Source organism: Dipodomys merriami, unplaced genomic scaffold, assembly GCF_024711535.1.
Source record: "Dipodomys merriami isolate MVZ:Mamm:240054 unplaced genomic scaffold, mDipMer1.0.p SCAF_11, whole genome shotgun sequence".
NCBI classification, from domain to species: Eukaryota; Metazoa; Chordata; class Mammalia; order Rodentia; family Heteromyidae; genus Dipodomys; species Dipodomys merriami.
The window spans coordinates 43,364,180-43,386,539 of NW_027202382.1; the positions used below are offsets into that span (position 1 = coordinate 43,364,180).

Sequence of the window (22,360 nt, forward strand, 5' to 3'; positions counted from 1 at the left end):
CAAACTTATTTATCCACCAGTTTGACTCTGGTGTAGAACCACCTTGAAGTCGCCTTCTCTTTGTTCTCAATTCATCGGCATTTCAAGTAGGGGACAGTCTTCGTAAAACCCGTCCCACCTGCTCAGAAAGACTTCAGAAAGGAGCAATGCTCTCCTCTCCTCTCCTTTGTCGCTGTTTGAATAAGCACTAGCACCCTTAGACTAGAAGACATGACTATGAGATCAACATCTCTCCAAAAGATAGATTTGTGTCACAAGTGGGATTCATGTGTCTTCTTTCTCTCCCTATAGAATTGAAGCCATCACAAGTTCAGGACAGATGGGTTCTTTTATACGTCTGAAGCAGTTCTTGGAGGTAAGATGTCCTTATCTTCGTAAGTTCCAGACTCTTGTCCTGGAATAACTTGTGTTTTTATAAGTCTGGAGAGAATTAGTGATCTCTGAGAGAGAGACAGAGAGAGAGAAAGTGTGTTTGGGACCCCAGCTTTGAATTTCGGGCCTCTTGCTTTCCTTTGAACTTTTTGCTCAGGGTTGGTGCTATTCCACTTGAGCCACACTTCTACTTTAGCTTCTTTGCTGGTTATTTGGAGATGAGAGTCTCATGGACTTTCTTCCCTAGGCTGGCTTTGAACCAGAATCTTTAGGTCTCAGCTTCTTGAGTAACTAGGATTACAGGCATGATCCACCAATTCCTTACTTCTTCTCTTTGGTTTTTGGGTTTTTTGTTTTTGTTTTTTGGTCCACTCCTGAGGTTTGAACTCAGGGTTTGTGCAATATCAGAGACTTTTTTGCTCAAGGCTAGCACTCTCCCATTTGAACCACAGCTCTACTTCCAACTTTTTGTTTGGATTGGTCTGGTCTGGTCATTTATTAAAGAATCTCAAAGAGGGGGCTGGGAAGGTGGCTCAGTGGTAGAGCGCTTGCCTTGCATGCCTGAGGCCCTGGGTTCGATTCCCCAGCACCATACAAGCAAAAAGAAAAAAGCCAGAAGTGGCGCTATGGCTCAAGTGATAGAGCACTAGCCTTGAGCTGAAGAGCTGAGGGACAGCGCCCAAGCCCAGAGTTCAGGCCCCACAATTGGACCCCAAAAAAAACAAAAACAAAAACAAGATCTCAAAGAGGGCTGGGAAGTGGCTCAGTGGTAGAGAGCTTGCCTTGCATGCATGAGGCCCTGGGTTCGATTCTTCAGCACCATATAAGCAGAAAAAGCTGGAAGTGGCGCTGTGGCTCAAGTGGTAGAGGGCTAACCTCGAGCCTTCTGAAGAGCTGAGGGACAGTGCCCAGGCCCAGAGTTCAGGCCCACAACAGACCGAAAAAAAAAAAGAATCTCAAAGAAGCCAGGCACAGTTTATATCCAGTCAAAAACAGGGAAGGGGCCAGGTGCCCAGTGGCTCACACCTATGGCTCATACCTGTAATCCTAGCAACTCAGGAGGCTGAAAAGTCACCTTGAGATTCTTATCCCCAATTAACCACCAGAAAATTGGAAGTGACACCGTGGCCCAAAGTGGTAGAGTGCTAACCTTGAGCAAAAGAGCTCAGGGACAGCGCCCAGGCCGAATTCAAGCCCCATGACTGACCAAAAAAAAAAAAATTTCCTGCCCAGTCTGGCTTCAAACCACATGCCTCAGATTTCAGCCTCGTGAGTAGCTAGGATTACAGGCATGGGGCACCAGCACCTAGCTTTCTTTTATTTATTTATTTATTTAAAAAAAATTTTGGGGGGGGGGTTTGGTCGTGGGGCCTGAACTCTGGGCCTGGGCACTATCCCGCAGCTCTTCAGCTCAAGGCTAGCACTCTAACACTTGAGCCACAATGCCACTTCTGGCTTTTTTCTTTTTGCTTGTGTGGTATTGAGGAATCAAACCCAGGGCCTCATGCATGCAAGGCAAGCGCTCTACCACTGAGCCACCTTCCCAGCCCTCTTTTATTTTATTTATTTATTTTTTTTTTGGGTCCAGTCATGGGGCCTGAACTCTGGGCCTGGGTGCTGTCCCTCAGCTCTTCAGCTCAAGGCTAGTGCTCTACCACTTGAGCCACAGTGCCACTTCCAGCTTTTTTCTTTTTGCTTATGTGGTGCTGAGGAATCGAACCCAGGGCCTCAGGCATGCAAGGCAAGCGCTCTACCACTGAGCCACCTTCCCAGTCCCCCCTCTTTTTTTTTTTTTTTTTTTTTTTTTTGTCGGTCGTGGGGCTTGAACTCTGGGCCTGGGCGCTGTCCTTCAGCTCTTCAGCTCAAGGCGAGCGCTCTACCACTTGAGCTACAGCGCCACTTCCGGTTTTCTGGTGGTTTATTGGAGATAGGAGTCTCACGGTCTCTCCTGCCCGGGCTGGCTTTGAACCGCGATCCTCAGATCTCAGCCTCCTGAGTAGCTAGGATTACAGGCGAGAGCCACCAGCGCCCGGCTCCTCTTTTATTTTTTGAAGCCTTGCTTTTTCCTGGAATTCCTCCTTGCCGCTGCTCCCCCGTCCCCCGCTCCCCCACCCCCCCCCACTGCCTTTTGGGGAGGGCAGTGGGGGGTTAGTCATGGGGCTTGAACTCTGGGCCTGGGCACTGTCCCTCAGCTCTTCAGCTCAAGGCTAGCACTCTACCACTTAAGCCACAGCACCACTTCTGGCTTTTTCTGTTTATGTGGTGCTGAGGGTTCAAACCCAGGCCTCATGCATGCAAAGCAAGCACTCTAGTACTGAGCCACCTTCCCAGCCCCTCCTTGCCCTTTAGACTTAGGGTTTCCATTTCATCTTCCTGCATATCATTCTCTATACTGCCCGTGAAGCAGCTCTCTGAAAATATGAAAAAGTGTGTGGGTCTAAAGCCTGGTGGCCAACTTTGTGACTGCTGTTTATAGAAATGACAGTTTCATAATGGTGACCACAGAATATACTATCCTGTATTATTGAAACTGAGAGAATCAATAAAACTAGGAAACCAGAAAAAATAATGTGTCTACTGAATTTCTCACCAACACTAGTTTTTGTTGGGGCTTAAACTCAGTGCCAGAGCACTGTTCCTGAGCTGTTTTGCTCAAGGCTAGCACTCTACCACTTTGAGCCACAGCACCACTTCCAGCTTTCTAGTAGTTAATTGGAGGTTAGAGTCTCTCAGACTTTCCTGCAGGGGATGGCTTTGAATTGTGATCCTCAGATCTCAGCTTCCTGAGTGGCTAGGATTACAGGCGTGAGCCACCAGTACCCCACCTACTTTTTTTTTTTTTTTAATTTAAATCTTGGTTTAGATACAATCCTTTTCTTACTTCCAAATCTGAAGACCAATCCTCTAGTAAGTGTGGCTACTTTTCTTCATGAGAACAGACTGCATTTACAGTTGGACTCTCTCTTTCATAATACTAAGCAACTGGAAAAGGTTAATTTTAACAAACTCTAGAACTTTGTCATAGATCTACCATTTAGCCCACTGACTTTTCAGCTTCTGTTTGTTTTGTTTGTTGTTTTTTTTTGTTTACTGATCGTGGGGCTTGAACTCTGGGCCTGGGCACTGCCCCTAGCTCTTTAGCTCAAGGCTAGCACTCTACCACTTGAGCCACAGCACCACTTCCGGCTTTTTCTGCTTATGTGGTGCTAAGAAATCGAACCCAGGGATTCATGCATGCAAGGTAAGCACTCTACCACTGAGCCACCTTCCCAGCCCATTTTCAGCTTCTAAGAGCCCAGTTAGGGGCCAGTGGCTCATGCTTGTAATTCTAGCTACTTAGAGGCTGAGATGTAAGGACCACAATACAAAGCAAACACGTGAGAGAAAGTCTGAGATTCTTATTGTTTGTTAATCACCAAAAAGCCAGAAATGGAGGTGTGGCTCAAATGGTAGAACACCATCTTTGAGCAAAAAAAGCTCAGGGATAGCACCCAGACCCTCAATTTAAACCCTAGGACTTGGCATAAGAGAAAGAAAAAAAGCCCAACTGGGAACATGGTACCTGTGACAGGTAAGGATAAGCTGTGGGACAGACATGATCATAACAGCACCTCATTTGTTCTAATCTTACACTGATCCAGCAGAAGTATCTATGGGCTTTTTCCTTTTTTTATTTTGCTGTTCCCCAGGACTTGAATTTGCTGTTCTTTCTTTTTTTCTACCTGATAATGTGTTAGAAACAATTCTGTTAGAAACTAATTTTTCATCTCTCCCTGACCAGAAATGTTTGCAGCGCAAGGAGATTCCTGTCCCCAAGGGCTTTCTGACTTCCTCCTTCTGGCGCTCCTGACGTCATTTGTCACCTATCGTCACCATTAGGTTGCAGAGAGGCAATAATAAAGCAACTGAAGACAGCTGTATTTGGAAGAAGTCATGTCAGATTTAGAATTTTATTTAGTGTGTTTTTATATCTGTACTATGTAACTAGGAGAAGAGGTTTGCATGGGTCACAAAATCTTGGCTGTATCTTAGCAGATTCATTAACTGCTGAAGGTGTCTACATGATTGAGTAAATAGAACTGGACTTTCTTATTTTTGCAGATGTTCTCCGGAGAGGTTCTAGCTGTTGATGAACTTTGTCTCTATTATCTTTTCCTTGGTGTTTCAGAAAGTTGGTGATACCTTAGCCATTTCTCTATGAGCTGGACTAAGCCTACCATTTTCACCCCTCTCCCTTCACCTTACTCCTGCTCAGATGAATTCCCAAAACAAGAAAGACCCATAAGATCCCCTTTAAAGTATCATGTAAAGCCAGGGGCCACTGGCTCATGCCTGTAATCCTACCTACTCAGGAAGCTGATCTGAGCATAGAAGTTTGAAGCTAACCTGGGCAGAAAAGTCTATGAGACTCTTATTTCCAATTAACTGCCAGTGAGCTGGAAATGGCACTGTTGCTCAAGTGGTAGACTAGCCTTGAGCGAAAGAAGCTCGGGGACAGCACCCAGGCCATGAGTTGAAGCCCCACAACTTACAAAAAAAAATCATGTAATGAAGGCCAGACATGAGTAGCTGACACCTGTAATCCTAGCTACCAGGAGTCTGAGATCTGAGGATCCCAGTTTAAATCCAGCTGGGCAGGAAAGTCCAGGAGACTTTTATCTCCCAATTAACCCTAAAAAGCCAGAAGTGGAACTATGGCTCAAGTGGTAGAGCACTAGCCTTAAGCAAAAAGGCTAAGAGACAGTGCCCAGGCTCTGAGTTAAAATCCCAGTATTGGCACAAGAAATAAAGTAAAATTAAGTTAAATAAATTTTAAAAATATAATGGTTGAGACCAATCATGCTTATGAATTAATTCTAAGTGCATGGACTGAGTCCCCAAGTATAGCAGAGTAGCAGGGAGCCTGTGTTAGGTCTGGCAACATTGAACTATGGAGGAGTCTTTGTCCTCTGAATCTGGAATTCTGTCCCTGAAAAGATATTGATGTGTGCATTGGAGTAGGTGCTGGTGGTGGTACATATTTGTCATCCCAGAATTCAGGAAACTGAGACAGGAGGCTCAGATATTGAAGGCCAGCCTTGGCTACATTCCAGGCCAGTTTCAAAAACATAGCAAGGCCCTGTCTTAAAAACCTAGTAATACCAAGAAACTCAAGGTGGCTGTGCTGTGGCCTGCAACGTTATTCATGAGCTGAGCGTGCACAGTAAGGATGCACAGAGATGCATGGGAGGAATTGAAAAGTGGTTTGTTTATACTTTCTTACATGTTCTCAGTAATGAATGATGATGAATTTGGCTAATGCCACTGCAGAACTCCAAAGCTTGTCTGTTCAGATAAAAATTGAGATTTGTGGGCTGGGAAGGTGGCTCAGTGGTAGAGTGCTTGCCTTGCATGCATGAGGCCCTGGGTTTGATTCCTCAGCGCCACATAAGCAGAAAAAGCCAGAAGTGGTGCTTGGCTCAAGTGGTAGAGCGCTAGCCTTGAGCTGAAGAGCTGAGGGACAGCGCCCAGGCCCAGAGTTCAGGCCCCGCGACTGACAAAAATAAATAAATTGAGATTTGTTCTATGGGAAGACTGATTCTCCTTTATACTGCAGAGGCAATGGTCCGAGCTCTGTTCCTGTATACTAAATGCTTTGAAGCTGGCGGCGGGAGGTGGGGAAATGGGGGTTCACTGGTATGAGTGGCCTGAAACAATCCATTCTGTGAATTGTTGAGTATCATGTCAAAAATAAAGTAATAAAGCTTCATTGAAAAAAAATAAAGCTCGCGGATGTGTAGTTGATTCATTACAATCAGTTTCTTGTACCCTCATCTATATTAGTTGTTAGAGCTATGATAATAGACAAATCTTCCTTTTTGGATTTAGCCTTCACTTCTGTCATTCCTTTTTGTGATTACCAATAATTGACTTTTGTCTAACAACAGATGTAAGAGACTGGGGTATAGCTTGATGATAGATCCCTTGCCTAGCATGGTGATCCTGAGTTTGATCCCAGTACCCTCACCCCTGCAACAAAGAAGTGAAAGGGATTAAAGTCTGACGCTATAAGCCAGGCGCTGGTGGCTCACGCCTGTAATCCTAGCTACTCAGGAGGCTGAGAGCTGAGGATCGCGGTTCAAAGCCAGCCCGGGCAGGAGAGACCGTGAGACTCCTATCTCCAATAACCACCAGAAAACCGGAAGTGGTGCTGTAGCTCAAGTGGTAGAGCACTTGCCTTGAGCTGAAGAGCTGAGGGACAGCGCCCAGGCCCAGAGTTCAAGCCCCACGACCAACCAAAAAAAAAAAAAGTCTGACGCTATAAACACAATGGAGTAGACAGGAGACTTGTCAAGAGACCTAGTTCCATTTGCTTTTCCATCTGTGTGGTCTGGGTAGGGCCATTTACCCTCTCTGAACCTCATTATTCCCACCTACAGCTTTCTTTTCTTTCTTTCTTTCTTTTTTTTTTTTTCTTGGTCGTTCGTGGGGCTTGATCTCTGGGTCTCGGCGCTGTCCCTTAGCTCTTCAGCTCAAGGTTAGCACTCTGCCACTTGAGCTACAGCGCCACTTTCCGCTTTCTGGTGGTTTATTGGAGATAAGAGTTTCATGGACTTTCCTGCCCAAGCTGGTTTTGAACCCTGATCCTCATATCTCAGCCTCCTGAGTAGCTAGGATTACAGGCGTGAGCTACCAGCGCCCGGCCTACCTACAGCTTTCAAATGGAGTGTGTAGTCATTCCTCAAGGCAGAGTTTCCTCTCTGGGGTGTCTTGGTGCTCCAAAGTCCTATGGGGGAGCTCAACAGGGCCTGCAATGAATGCATCCTCAGGTCATTTCCCACATGTCATAGCAGGGGCAGAGTGGCAATCTGACTTCAGGACAAGAGGGGTGTTGAGTAGATGAGCCTGTCGGTAGATAAAGGTTTGTGCAGATTTCAAAAAGGCATCCCTTCCTTTCTGATTCTAGTACTCTACTGGAAAACTGACCTATTAATAGCTGGAAAATACGGTACCAGCAGGTGTACGGTGCCCACCGGAGTCATAGAACTCACCTTGTACAAAACCATTAAACTGGAATCCTGCCAGGTGCTGGTGGCTCACACCTACAATATTAGATAATCAGGAAACTGAGATCTGAGGATCAAGGTTCAAAGCTAGCTCAGGCAGGAAAGTCTGTGAGACTCCAGTTAACCACCAGAAAACTTGAAGTAGCGCTGTGGCTCTAAGTAGTAGAGTGCTAAGCTTGAGCAAAATGCTCAGTGACAGTGCCCAGGCCCTGAGTTCCAAGCCCCAGGACCAGCACAAAATATAAATAAAAATAAAAAGGTAATGTCAAGCATAGTGGTACATGGCTGTAATCTCAATATTTAGAAGGCAGTATGAGATTAAAACCAATTTGGGCTATAGAGCAAATTCCAGGCCAGCCTTCACTATATAATGAGGTTTTTGTCTTGAAAAAGCTAAATAATGGGCTGGGAAGGTGGCTCAGTGGTAGAGCGCTTGCCTTGCATATCTGAGGTCCTGGGTTCGATTCCTCAGCACCATATAAGCAAAAAGAAAAAAAGCCGGAAGTAGTGTTGTGGCTCAAGTGGTAGAGTGCTAGCCTTGAGATGAAGAGCTGAGGGACAGTGCCCAGGCCCAGAGTTCAGGCCCCACGACCAGACCCAAAAAAAAAAAAAAAAAGCTAAATAAAATGTAAAAGCAAGGTGGGTGATATGCATGTATAGTACCAGCTATTTGGGAGGCTGAGAAGACAGGGTTGCTTGACCTAGGAGTATGGGTTGATGTCTGGGCAACATGAGACCCCCATATATTTTTTACTATTATTTCTGGGGGGGTTGTTGTTTTCCCATCATGGGGCTTGAACTCTGGCCTAGGTGCTATAACTAACTGAGCTCTTTTCTTTTTGCTCAAGGCTAGTTAGTGCCCTACCACTTTGAGCCACAGCTCTACTTCCAGTTTTCTGCTGGTTTATTGGAGATAAGAGTCTCATGGACTTTCCTGCCCAGGCTAACTTTGAACTTTGATCCTCAGATCTCATACTCCTGAGTAGTTAGGATTATAGGCTTGAGCCACCAGGGTCCAGCTGTTGCTGCTGGGTTTTTTTTGAGTCAGACTTACCCCCAAGCTGTCCTCAAACTTCCAATCTTTCTGCCTTACCCTTCTGAATGCTGGAATTGTAGGAGTGGGCTATCATACCTGCATTAGAGTCTATCATTTTCAATTTTTACCACTCCCGTATTTTAATAATCTTCCTCTAGATGTGGTGACCACTCTTGCATTTGTTTTTTGATGCTGATATTCCTGATGGATTCTCAAAGGTACACCAAGAAAGAAGAGCATTAGGCAGCTAGGTTTTTGATACCCACTGATAGTGTTGCCTCAGAGATCATGATCGCCAGCTGGTAGATGTAGCACTGTAGTGGCATCAGATTCCTGCCCAAAGAATGCTAAGGGCTGTATTTACTTCAACTCAAGTACTCACTTGTCCACTTGCTTCTCGTCCAGCTTGACCTCATTTTTCAGGCAGAGTGCCCACATTCTTGTCATACTACTGTCCTCAAAAAATTCCAATAGAAGAGAACCTCTGCACATCCATTGTATAGAAGAATGGGGTTGCTCTGGTCATTTCCCATTGGATGTTGGGAGCTTTTCCCTCCTCAAGCTTCCTCTTGTGATAGCAGTGATCTAAGTAGCTTTACACATTTTTTTTTAATCCCCAAAAAGCACTTTAAACCCCGAGCTTCCTACAAGTCCATATGACACGTCGTCATTCCCTTCCCTACTTTTCCTCCATCTAATAAATTTGCTGTGTACCTACAGAAAGCAAGTGAGAGCTTTGTGCTTGCTATATGATACATTTATGAAAGTGCTGAATGTGAACTGAGGGAAAATGAAGGCAAGAGTGACATTGTCCAAAAAAAGCAATGTACTCATTACCTGACTTATGAAATGGTAATCATAGTGCCCACTTTAATAAGAAAATGGTATTTTTACACATTGTACAAAAAGTGCCGACTACAAAGGAGTCTATATCCTCCAGTGTACAGCCAGTCTCCATTATTAAAAATCACAGTTTAGCCAGGTAGGGATGGCTCATGCTTGTAACCCTAGCAACTCAGGAGACTGAAATCTGAAGGTTGTAGTTTAAAGCCAACCTGGGCAGGAAAATCCATGGGAGAGTCTTATGGTAGAGCACCAATCTTGAGCTAAAAAGCTCAAGAACAACACCCAGGCCCTGAATCCAAGCCTCACAACTGACAAAAACAAAAACAAAAAAGTTTATGGCAGATGCAAGTGGCTCATGTGTGTAATTCTAGCTACTCATGAGACTGAGATCTGAAGATTGCAGTTCAAAACCATCTTGGGCTTAAACTCAGGACCTGGGTACATCCTTGAGCTTTTTTTTTTTTTTTTTTTTTTGTCGGTCGTGGGGCTTGAACTCTGGGCTTGGGCGCTGTCCCTCAGCTCTTCAGCTCAAGGCGAGCGCTCTACCACTTGAGCTAGCGCCACTTCCGGTTTTCTGGTGGTTTATTGGAGATACGAGTCTCATGGTCTCTCCTGCCCCGGCTGGCTTTGAACCTCGATCCTCAGATCTCAGCCTCCTGAGTAGCTAGGATTATAGGCGTGAGCCATCAGCGCCCGGCCCTCCCAGAGCTTTTTTGTTCAAGACTAGCACTCTACCACTTGAGCCACAGCTTCAGTTCTAGATTTTCTGGTGATTAATTGTAGGTAAGAGTCTCATGGACTTTCCTCCCTGGGCTGACTTTGAACTCTAATCCTCAGATCTCAGACTCCTGAGTAGCTAGGATTATAGGCATGAGCCACCAGTGCTGATTTACATTGTTTGTTTTGTTTTGCTTTAATTTTTTTTTTTTTTTTGGTCGGTTGTGAGGCCTGAACTGTGGGCTTGGGCACTGTCCCTCAACTCTTCAGCTCAAGGCTAGCACTATACCACTTAAGCCACTGCACCACTTCTGGCTTTTTCTGCTTATGTGTTGCTGAAGAATTGAACACAGAGCCTCATGCATGCAAGGCAAGCATTCTACCACTGAGCCACCTTTCCAGCCCCCTTAATTATTGTTTTTAGACAAGGACTTTATAGCCTAGGCTGTCCTCAAAGAAATAATATCTTCCTTGTTCAGCCTCAGGCATGTACTACTATGTTCAGCCTCTTTGCTTTTATTTTATTTTACTTTGGTTTGTGCCAGTACTAGGACTACTTAATCTTAGGGCCTGGGCATTGTACCATACCTTTTTTGCTCAAGGGTAGTACTCTACCACTTTAGCCACAGCTCCATTTCCAGCTTTTTGCTAGTTAATTGGAGATAAGAGTTTCACAAATTTTCCTGCTTTGTCTGGCTTGAGACGGATCAGTAGATTTCAGCCTCTTAAGTAGCTTGGATTGCAGATGTAAGCCACAGGCACCTGACTTGCTTTGCTATTTTGTAATTGAAATATCTTTAGAATAAAGTTCAGCTACTTTAAGTGTATATAGTTCTGTGCTATTAATTAATGGTATATTCATAGTGATCCCAACCATTTCAGAACTTTCTCATTCTAGATGTAAACTCTACCCATGAAGCAATGATGCTCCCCTTCCCATATCTTCCCCCTCAACCTCTAATAACCTTCCTGCCTTCCTTCCTTCTTTCTTTCTTCCTTTCTTTCTTTTGGTAGGTGGGCTGGATTCCAACTCAGTACCTGATGCTTTGATCATTGGCTGGCACTCTACCAACTGAGTCACACCTCCAACTCTTGATAACCACCATTGTTTCTATGGGTATGACCATTGTAGGGATCTCATATAAATAGGATCATATTTGGCCTGTGTCTGGCTTATTTGACATCTAGCCACTGTGTTTGGAAGGTATGTTTCCTGCCAGAGCTGAAATGGTAGAATGTCATCTGGGAAGAGGTACTGTCCACCTACCAGCATGACTTTTCTCTTTACAGGGTGACAAAATAGTGCAATGCTTTGCCTTTGAACTTAGCTGGGAATGTGGTTTAAGGATGGAAAGACTTTCCCAGGAAAAGTGGACAAGTAGCTGGAGCATGTGAAAACATCACTACAACTACTTGATCATTGAGCAACTTAAAGAAGGGACTAAGAGCACCTAGATGCCTAAGCCTTGGGTGTATATCATGCCTTCAGAGGGCTGATAGAATTGGGAGAGCTTAGAATTTAGTCCTAACAGCTGTTCCTCAGGCCAGGAGAAACAGCACCCAGAACACAGAGCTGACTGAGTTACAGAGCCACCATAAATGCCCTGTGCTGTGCTCCCCTCCCCCCCATTTCTCTTACAAAACAAAGGTTATTATCTGCTTTACCCCTCCCCACACCTAGTAGAGGGAAAGGCATGTGCTAGAACAGGTGGGAGGGAGGGTGGAAGACAATAGAACACATGAAGAATGGCTTTTTAAATGTCTCAGTTTTAGTGCCAAATGCAGAATGGGGTGGGTGAGTGAGTGGGCGCTTGAGAGGGCTGGGATAGTGTTTCTTGGCCATCCTTCAGATCAGACAAGGATCAACAAATAAGATTTCAGTTTCTGCATGAAAACAGGGCTCCAGTTAGTTTTTGCATCAGGCAGAAGTAGTTAACCCTCCCCCCCCCAACATTTAACTAAGGGACCAGGGTGACAAAAGAAAAATTACTCTGGTGTGCGCCCCATTTCAGAATGACTTGGAAATTCTGGAGAGCCATGATGAGGTTAGCCATTTTTGTACCCAGAACTGGATATCTGATTACAATTTTTTGCTGCTACTAACCAAGAAAAGGCCACGGATGCCATCAGCTGTTCCAGAAATTCACATCCCCTGGGAGCAGTCACTCAGCCCTGTGTTCCGTGAAGAAAGATTCTTTCTCTGCAGGAAATGCTTCCCAGCTCCTATGTTTTTCCTCCAGTTTCTGTCAAGCTGCTTCTGGGGTGTGGCCACTTCTTTTTCTCTCCACTCCAACGGAAAAGGAAGGAATAGAGGAATCTTCCCTCACTATCATGGCCACAGCCAGGGCAGCTTAGAAACCAGATTGCGGATCCCAGCGCCAGAAGCAGCCAAACAGCAGAGAACCATTGAAAAGCTCGGGGCTGGGCCTGGGCCCAAGTTCTGGTGCAATGGCCAGTGCTTTTATGTTTACTTAAAGAGCAAGGCTGCTGCTTGGTAACCAGGAGGCTGAGGCCTTCCTAAGCTGCAGAACAACAGTCTGCCTGACTGCACAGGAATGAGCTGGGTATAACTCCCAATGGCCGTGACCCAGTTGTCCTCAAAATGGGGGAAGGGAGAGGGGAAACATCTTAACAGATAAGGCTTAAGGAACAGAAATCACAGGGAACTCATTTTTTCTCATGTCAGAGCCCTAGCATCCACCAGGCATCAGGGGCTCACACCTGTCTGTAATCCTAGATACTCAGGAAGTTGAAATATGAGGATTGCAGTTCCAAGCCAGCCTGGGCAGGTAAGTCCATGAAACTCTTACCCGAATTAATCACTCCCCAAAAAGCTGGAGTTGAAGGTGTGGTTCAAGTGGTAGAGCATTAGCTAAGCGATGGTGCCCAGGCAGAGTTCAAGTCCCAGTACTGGCACCAAAACCAAAACAACCAAAAACCCAGCATCCACCTGTATCATGATACCTCCTTTTCTACTAGAAAGCAGTTATTTCTAATTGTTTGGGTTCCGATCCTAGCTTTTCTGATTGCTGCCTGCCTGACCTGGGATGCAAGGCCTAGCTTCTATGTCAGGATGCTCATTTAGAAAATGGGGAGATATTATCCAAGTATTTAAAACAAAAAACTACCCGGAAACGGTAACCCATAAAATGCTTAGTGTGCCTGATACACAGAAAAGCGCAATTAATTGTGGGAAAAGCAGCCTTAATGTCTTGTGTATAGATTAGGTCTGATGTTCCTCCTCTCCCCCACTGGGGTCTAGGGACAAAGCTTTAAGAAATGATTAATTCTACCAATCCTGAAATGACAGCCTTATGCCTCAAATTAGTTCCTCCCCTCCCTCCCCTTCTTGATCAGGATTTGACCTTTTTTTTCTCACCACTGCATCGGACACAAAGCCTCAAACCACCCCGGTTTCCTTGACCCCAACCCCCACCAACGCCAGGCTCCTCCCGGACAAGTAAGCAGGAAAAGCAGCCTTCGGTGATCTCACCCGGGCGACCGGGCGTTTTTTTCCGGTCGGCCCGAGCCTGCTGCATCCCCAAGCCAGACTGCAGCCCCCGCCGCGCCCCGCCCTTCGCCGCAGTCCTGGACGGGTTCCCGGGGGTGGAGGGTGCGGTGCGCATTCTCTGCAGGGCGGGCCGGGAGGGGCAGGATTGGAGCGCCCGGGCTGCGGCGAGGGCGGGGCCCGCCCGGGCGGCGGGGCCGGCTGGGGCGGAGGGCCCCGCGCCACTGCGCCACCGCCCCCAGCCCTGGCGCGCTCCCTAGTTCCTCCCCCTCCCGCCGCCCCCGGTTCCTTCGCTCATTCCCGCACCCCTCCACCCCCCCAGCCCCCTCCCCGGCCCGCCACTTCGGCTCCTTCCGGCCACGCTCGGCTCCTTCCGGACAGCGGTCAGGCGCAGAGCCCTCGGGAGCTCCGCCCCCGTCGCTCCTCCGGCGCTGCCTCCCACCCCGCGCGCCGCGCCCGGGCCCTTCCCTCAGGATCGCGCCCGCGCGCCGCGGGAGCGCGCAGGGCCGCCTATAAAAGAGGCGGGGCGCGCGCGCCGCCGCCACTACCCGCTGCGGAGCGAACCGTGTGGAGCGGATGCCGCGGCCGCACATCGGTCTCTCAGCACTCGTCAGCCCGGCGCGCCCACGCCCTTCATCCCCCCCTCACAGGAAGCGGTGAGGAGGGCCGGGGGTGGGAGGGCGAGCTCGGGGCGGCCGCGGGGCCCGGGGCTGCCCACTCGGCAGCGGGGCGGGGCCGCAGGGCGGACAGGTGAGCCGGGCGGGCCTCCCCGCTTCCTCGGGCTGACGGAGGAGTGAAGAGGACCTGCCGCCATCGCCTTTGTGGCGCGTGGGCTGCGGGCGGCCGCGGGGCCGAGCCCGGGCGCGGGCGCCGGAATGTCACCGACGGGGGCCCGGGCCCGGCCCGCTGGGTCCTTCGCCCGCCGGCCACCCCGGGCAGCTGCGGCCCCGCCCTGCTCCCTCCGGCCTCGGCAGGTGGTTGGGGGGCCCCTCGCCGCGCCCCTCCCTGCAGAGCGGGCCCCTTCCCGGGTGGGGACCGACGTCCCCCCCCCCCCCGCACTCCCCGTCTCCCGCACCGGTTCGTGCGATGCCCCACACCCCTTGAAGAGGAAGAGCCTAGCGCGTAGAGCAAAGGCTCCTTGATCGACCTTAATACCATTCTGTATGTCGGCCTTTGGCCTTCTCTGTAGCCGCAGAGAGGGTTGAAACTGACCGTCTCCTTTTCTTCCCCTGTAATAAACATATTCCCCCCTCTCCAGTTGTGATCTGCTTATAAGCAATCAGTATAGATGGGCACTTGCTTCGTGTGAGACCCAAATCAAATAACTTAATGGCTTACAGTGCTTTAGTCTGGGTCTTTTAAGACCAAGGCAGTAAATTATTTGTCAGTTCTTCAACCATGCCAGTGTGGGATGATAGAGCAGTCTTTTGTTTGCAAGCTGCCCCAGCGATTTGATTATGCTTCTCAGATAAAAATGCCTTCAAAAGTCTCAGGTACTGAAATAAAATGTATTTTAAATAAAGGGCTTGGTAAGGTTAAATATACTTTAAATGAAAGACAATAGCCCAGAAAGCTAGGGTGAGATGTTTCTGGAACTGTTACAACACCTTGTCAGATCTTTTTGTGTAGTTATTTTTTTATTACTGTTTATTATTTTGTTAGTTTTTTTGTTACTTATTTTGAGACCAGCTCTCACTGTGTAATACAGGCTGGCCTCGAATTTGAGATCATCCTGTCTCAGCCTCCTGCTCCTGAATGATCAGATCTTTTAAAAAAGATTATAAAATAGATTCTAAAATATTTAGGTCCTTTGTCCTGTCTTAATGGTATTTTAGAAAAAAACAACCTTTATGGCAGTCTTGGAAGAATAGAGGAGAAACCGAATAAAGTATTTTCATAATGTGTTGAGAAATTGCGTCGTCATAGCAATTGGACTTAAATGAAACAGAATGTATCAAAGATGGAAGGGTGGGGGTGTTTTGCAGCCAAGAAACGAAAATCTTAAGAATAGCAGCAGAACAGTCAGCTGTAGGAAGCAAATGAGCCACTGTTCCCACTTCTCAACTAGTCATTTATTTACTGTCCATCTCATTGCAGCTAATGGCTTAGATTTTAAAAGGTCAAATTGAAGTCAAAGTTTAAAAAATATGCAGTTGTGAGACATAAAAATGTGCTGCAGTAAGCTCTCCGAGGGAAATTGCAATAAACCTTTTTCAGTAACTGGGCCAATATTACTCAAAGGGACCTTCAAAGTATGTTAAGTGGTATCCAGGGAGGGACCTAGGTGGAAAGAAGAGAAAGGAGGATTTGCCCTGCACCAGACAAGTATGTGACAGTTTTTTTTTTTTTTTTTTTTTTTTTGCCAGTTGTGGGGCTTGAACTCTGGGCCTGGGCGCTGTCCCTTGGCTCTTCAGCTCAAGGCTAGGGCTCTACCACTTGAGCCACAGCACCACTTCCCGCTTTTTCTGCTTATGTGGTGCCAAAGAATCAAACCCAGGGCCTCATGCATGCAAGGCAAACACTACCACTGAGCCACCTTCCCAGCCCTGTGACAGTTCTTTAGTGTGTGTGTATGTGTGTGTGTGTGTGTGTCAGTTGTGGGGCTAGAACTCTGGGCTTGGGCACTGTCCTTGCACTCTTCAGATCAAGGCGAGCACTCTACTGCTTGAGCCACAGCGCCACTTGCTGTGACAGTTCTTTTACTAAACCATCAGCCTAATTTATTCTCTGATTGCTTTCTGTCTCCCTCCCTCCATCTTCCTCACTTCCCTCCCTCCCCACTCCCCCAGTTGTTGGGCTTGGGCTCTGGGTCTGGGTGCTGTCCCTCAGCTCTTTAGCTCAAGGCTAGCGCTCTACCACTTGAACCACAGGACCACTTCCAGTTTTCTGGTGGTTAATTGGAAATAAGAGTCTCACAGAGCCGAGTGGCTCATGCCTGTAATCCTAGCTACTCAGGAAGGTGAGATCTGAGGATCATGGTTCAAAGCCAGCCCAGGCAGGAAAGTCTGTGAGACTTTTATCTCCAATAAACCACTAGAAAACCAGAAGTGGCGCTGTGGCTCAAGCGGTAGAGCATTTGCCTTGAGCTGAAGAGCACAGGGACAACGCCCAAGCCCAGAGTTCAAGCCCCATGACAGACCAAAAAAAAAAAAAAAGTCTCACAGACTCCTACCCAGGCTGGCTTTAAACCTCAGATCTCAGCTAGGAGTAGCTGGGATTACAGGTGTGAGCCACCAGTGCCCTGCTCAGCTTTTCCTTAGTGATTGGTGCTCTACCATTTAAGCCATACTCCAGTCCCCTCCCCCACCTTGTTTTTTTTAAGAGACAAGGATTTTCTATGTTGCATAATGAGATAGCCTTACACTCCTTGACTCAAGTGATTTTCCTGCCCCTGTTTCCCAAATAGCTGGGACTCCATGCTGGAGCTCCTGAACCCAGCCACATCCCCCCTCACTCTTTCTCTCCCTCTCCAGGAGGGGGGGGGGGCTTGAACTCAGTGCCTGGGCACTGCCCCTGAGCTTTTGTGCTCAAGGTGAGCACTCTACCACTTGAGCCACAGCTCTACTTCCAGCTTTTTCACCAAGTCTCATAGACTTTCCTCCCAGGCTTTGAACTGCGATCCTCAGATCTCAGTCTCCTGAGTAGCTGCAATTACAAGTGTGAGCCACCAGCACCCCACTCCAGCTACTCAATATAATTTTGGTCTTGGCAGCATGCTTTATAGTAATTTAGTTATTGTAGAAATCCAGTGTCACAGGCTCCCAAGTAAGCCTGTCAAATGATCTGATGAACAGGTCTTACGTGGGGAGATCTATTTTAAGTGTATATTTTCATTAGAATTTTCTCTACTTTTCCTCATCTCAAAAGGTGGGACTGATAGAGATTGTAAGAAGAGGATCCGAGGAATAGCACCCTACGTGTATACTGAGAACAGGGCCTGGAGGTTAGCCTGCCTTTGTAATCAATCCTCCGCTAGTTATGCATCTGGGTCTGCTGCAGCCTGTCAGCTATGGCCTTCCAGAACAATTTAGTGTCCTTGTGGCAAATGCTGACTGCAGGAATGTGGAGGAGGACTGCATGGCTGATCACTGGGGACCAGTTGGCTGGAACAGCTGTGCAGTGAGCCATCACCTCTCTCTCTTTTGCATGGTCCTCTTGAAATAGTAATAGTAAAGGAAGCATGCCAGCCAAGTTGCATCTTTCTTTGTAGCTTGAGTTTGTTCTTGTAGGTAATTTCAGGCAATCATTATTTTTTTTTTTTTGTCGGCCGTGGGGCTTGAACTCTGGGCCTGGGCGCTGTCCCTCAGCTCTTCAGCTCAAGGCGAGCGCTCTACCACTTGAGCTACAGCGCCACTTCTGGTTTTCTGGTGGTTTATTAGAGATAGGAGTCTCACGGTCTCTCCTGCCCGGGCTGGCTTTGAACCACGATCCTCAGATCTCAGCCTCCTGAGTAGCTAGGATTACAGGCGTGAGCCACCAGCGCTCGGCTGCAATCATTCTTTTATTATTGAATGGAAGGGGATTTATGATTGCCACAGCTCTAGATATCTCAACTAACTTACCAGTATGTGGATAGAAGGGCATGTTTAGTTTAAAAAGCATTTTCATGGGAAACAACAATAGAAGGGGTGACATTGATCAAGATTCATTGTACTCATAATTTGACTTGTGGAATTCAAACCCCTTTGTAGAACTATTTAAAGTTAAAAAATAATAAGTAAGGGCTGGGAAGGTGGCTCAGTGGTAGAGTGTTTGCTTTGCATGCATGAGGCCCTGGGTTTGATTCTTCAGCACCACATAAGCAGAAAAAGCCGAAAGTGGTGTGTGGCTCAAGTGGTAGAGCACTAGCCTTGAGCTAAAGAGCTCAGGGACAGCACCCGGGCCCAGAGTTCAGGCCCCATGACCACCACCACCACCAACAGAAAAGCACACTCGTATTAACACGGGCACATGGGGAAACTGAGACCTGAAAGAAGGCATGACTTGGCCAGAACAGCACATATGGATGATAGTAATAGACATGGACCCTTGGTTCTCTTTCTGTATTTTCAATCCCAGGTGGGATTTAGAAACTATATGGAATATCATAATGTTGGAGAAGTAAATGAATTTGATTTTTCACCTATATTCATATATTTTTACAGATCTGCTCTCTTCGTTTTGAAGTCGTTCTGTTTGCTTTGCCCTTAGAAGCTTGTTATCTTGCTCTTCCCCCCCTTTTTTTAGACTCCACATTCCTCCATCATGTTGTCATCGTTTCGTAAACGCAGAGTCCAGGTATTTGACCAGCATGCAGAAAACGTGTTGCCTTTGGATTTGCCTGGCTTGCAGTGAAGATACATTTGTGCCAGATTGAATGATCCAAAGAAAGGGGCCTCAACCCTGCCTGCATGACCTTTCTGTTAAACAGAAAGGGTGATTAGGGTTTGTTTTATGGCTTCTGGTGCCACACAATCAGAAGTCTTAGTATACTTTGCTCTAAATTTTTTAATGCCTTTCTTTTCCTACATTCCCTTCTTTCTCTTTAAGGCATGAATGAATTTCTTATTGCCATCCTTGTGTTTGCATGGAGTTGTTTGCTGATATTTTTTATTGATGGCTACTTGGTTCTTAAGAACCAAGGGACTTAAATTATCCTAGAAACTTGAGATAGTTTCCTGAAAACATGTTGTATAAATAGCACTTTAAAAAATTTGACAGATATTGTAAACTTGGGTTTGTTTCCTTTTCCATGGACTTCTGCTGCAATCCCGGCATTTTTTTTTAAACAACAAAACAGTTCTATATATTTATTTGTGTAGCTTTTATGTTCTCTAAAATTGGACATTTTTCAAATGAAAAATAGTTAAAATTATTATCTTGATATTCTAACATGAGACATAAAAATTTTGAAAATTTTTAGTAATTTTAGGTGATAAATCCAAGGCAGGCCCTTTTATAAACCAGACCAATTAATTATTTAAGTGAGGTTTATAAAAAATGGGCCATGTTACAACTTCTTCCTGTTTTTGTTTTTTCCTTTTCCTGGTTTGAATCTTAGTAACAATATGTTACACTTAAATACCTCTCATCTGAATTTTACAGGTTAAAAGGTAAGTATCAGCAAGATAGTATTTGGGAAGCATTCAGAAGTAAGTTTTCCCAGCTTGGTCTGCATTTCTGGGTTTTGATGCAATGCAGTCTGAATCTTGCTTTTTTAGTCCTAAGTTCCTGCTCCTTGCCTCTGCAGAATTGTACTAACAAGTTGAAATGAATTAATCCATTTGAAGGCTGACATGCAGGTCCACAATCCTTGTTGGAATGTGGTTTAAGCAAAAATATTTGTTGTTTTTCTTCATGGTGTTGTGAGTCTTACTTTTGATGTATTATTTACCTCTTTGCTTACCATAAGATCTGCCACTAAAATCTGCAGCTAAGCTAGTTTTGAGTTAATTTGTTTGATCTGAGAATCAACTGATGCACAATTTTATGGGTGCTAACAAATTCTTTGGTGGTTTGTTCTTCCACATTCATGGATATAGTTCTTTCGCTTTCCAAATCTAGAATTTGGTAATAGGCTGGCTTCCTAAGCCGTAGAAAAAAGGTATTGTCAGTTCTGCACATTTGGGCTCTGACTAAGCAACAAAAACACAGATGAGTGGTTTCTGTGACCTCTAGCATGGGTGATGCTTATGCATTTTTCCATAGAGGCAGCTGATCTGTTTCTCTTGTGTTTCTCCTGTGAATCCCTAAGAATCCCTTTTTTGCCAGCAGAGTAGCTGGAGTCCTGTCTGAAAGTTGCCATTCTATCTGTAGTATTCTGAAAGCTTTGGATCTCTAGCACATTCCCCTTGTTGGAAGAATAGCAATGCCAATGCTTTGTTTTGAGGAGACTCCTCCTCCCCGCCCCCTTTCCCCCAGTCGTGGGGCTTGAACTCTGGGCTTGGGCACTGTCCCTCAGCTTTTCAGCTCAAGGCTAGCACTCTGCCACTTGAGCCACAGTGCCACTTCCAGTTTTCTGAGTGGTTTATTGGAGATGAGTCTCACAGACTTTCCTGCCTGGGCTGGCTTTGAACCATGATCCTCAGATCTCAGCCTCCTGAGTAGCTAGGATTACAGGCGTGAGCCACCAGCACCTGGCTTCTTTTGTTTTTATCTTTGGGGTTCCGTAAAGAAACTGTGCCTGTCAAATTCTTCCATTCGTTAAGAGGTGTATGAGGGTGTCCTAAGCTATTTGCTGCAGGTGCCAAGTTTGCAGAATCCAAAGCCATTTGACCTTTGGTTTGAAATGTTTGCATCTGCAGTCTGTTGTGTTGCTTAACGCAGTGTGATCTCAGCTATGGCCCCTCTGCTGAGTAGATACTTCTCTTTGTACAGTGGTATATAGCTCCTGTATATTAGGTGAGGGCATTTTAAAAGTTGCGAAGTACCAAGAACCTCTTGACATTCAGCAGAAAGATAAGGATACTCTTTTTTAAAATTCTTAAAGAATCTGTTTCAGTTGATAGTATGTATAAGACTGTGTTGGATATGTAGTCTTTTTATTTTTTGTGGGTCATGGGACTTGAATTTAGGGCCTAGGCATTGTCCCTGAGCTCTTTTGCTCAAGGCTAGCACTCTACAGCACCACTTCCGGTTTTCTGGTGGTTGACTGGAGATAAGAATCTCATGGACTTTCTTGTATGGGCTGGCTTTGAACTGTGATTCTCAGATCTTAGCCTTTGAACAGCTAAGATTACAACCATGAGCCACCAGCACCTGGCTTGGGTGCTGGGTCCTTCAGCTCTTCAGCTCAAGGCTAGTGCTCTACCACTTGAGCTGCAGTGCCACTTCCGACTTTTTCTGCGTATGTGGTGCTGAGGAATCGAACCCAGGGACTCATGTATGCAAGACAAGTACTCTACCACTGAGCCACCTTCCCAGCCCTGGGACATGGTTTGTCTATGTATTTAGTTAAAAATTTATAGCTGAACTTTTTCTTTTGGGGGCGGGGTGGAGGGGGCATGATCCTGAGGCTTGAACTCTGGGCCTGAGCCTGAGCCTTGTTCCTGAGCTTCTTTGGCTCAAGACTAGCACTCTACCATTTGACAGTGCCATTTCCTATAGCTAAATTTTATATTTTTAGAACCCACTCTTCCTTCCCAAAGATCTGGCAGTATTGTAAGAATTCTGGCATGACCCTTTATTATAATAGAGAAGACGCTTGTAATTCCTGTTTTATCCCTCTGAGATCTGCTCACATTGCTTGCTGGATGATGCAGCTAACATTTTGAGTGCTGCATTGCAGCATTTATAAATAGCTATATCTTGACTCTTCTAATAAGATTTGCAAAGATCTCCTGATTCAGTTACATTAAATGGGACCTGTCCTTAAACATAGAGAGAATACACCTAGTATTTTATTTCTTCTCCTACATTCTCTGCATACATGGACCTGATTGGCAAAATCAGAGTGAATCAGTTGCCCTAAGATAAGGGGTCCACTGATTGCACTCTGAGGAAGTCTTCTCTACTGTGGTTTTCCGACAGTGAATGGGATAGACAGATAAATTGGTACTGTTGGAGGTTGTTTTTTTTTTTTTGGTCAGTTGTGCTTGAACTCTGGGCTTGGGCGCTGTCCCTGTGCTCTTCAGCTCAAGGCGAGCGTTCTACTGCTTGAGCCACAGCGCCACTTCTGGTTTTCTAGTGGTTTTTTATTGGAGCTAAGAGTCTCACGGACTTTCCTGCTCTGGCTGGCTTTGAACCATGATCCTCAGATCTCAGCCTCCTGAGTAGCTACGATTATAAGCATGAGCCACCGGCGCCCAGCGGAGATTGGTTTTTGATGGACACTTTGCCAGGTTTTCCTTTCTAGTG

At 46.2% G+C, this 22,360-nt stretch overlaps 2 protein-coding genes across 9 annotated transcripts in view; both read left to right on the forward strand.

Annotated features, from left to right (window-relative positions):
- Gle1 (GLE1 RNA export mediator) overlaps positions 1-6,110 on the forward strand; it is a 40,427-nt gene extending 34,317 nt beyond the window's left edge. The window contains exons 15-16 of the mRNA XM_070014757.1: positions 292-355; positions 4,154-6,110. Of these exons, the coding sequence (XP_069870858.1) occupies positions 292-355; positions 4,154-4,222 (133 nt within the window). The 3' untranslated portion in view covers positions 4,223-6,110. The remainder of the gene's footprint in view (positions 1-291; positions 356-4,153) is intronic.
- Positions 6,111-13,961: 7,851 nt separating this feature from the next.
- Positions 13,962-22,360, forward strand: part of Sptan1 (spectrin alpha, non-erythrocytic 1) — a 75,026-nt gene continuing 66,627 nt past the window's right edge. For 4 of the 8 annotated variants that reach the window (XM_070014758.1, XM_070014761.1, XM_070014759.1 and 1 more), the window contains exon 1: positions 18,786-18,802. The gene's annotated coding sequence lies outside the window, so the exon portion shown is untranslated. Of the gene's footprint in view, positions 14,182-18,785; positions 18,803-22,360 lie in introns of those variants that run through there. The other 4 variants (XM_070014762.1, XM_070014764.1, XM_070014766.1 and 1 more) reach the window with 2 other exon arrangements.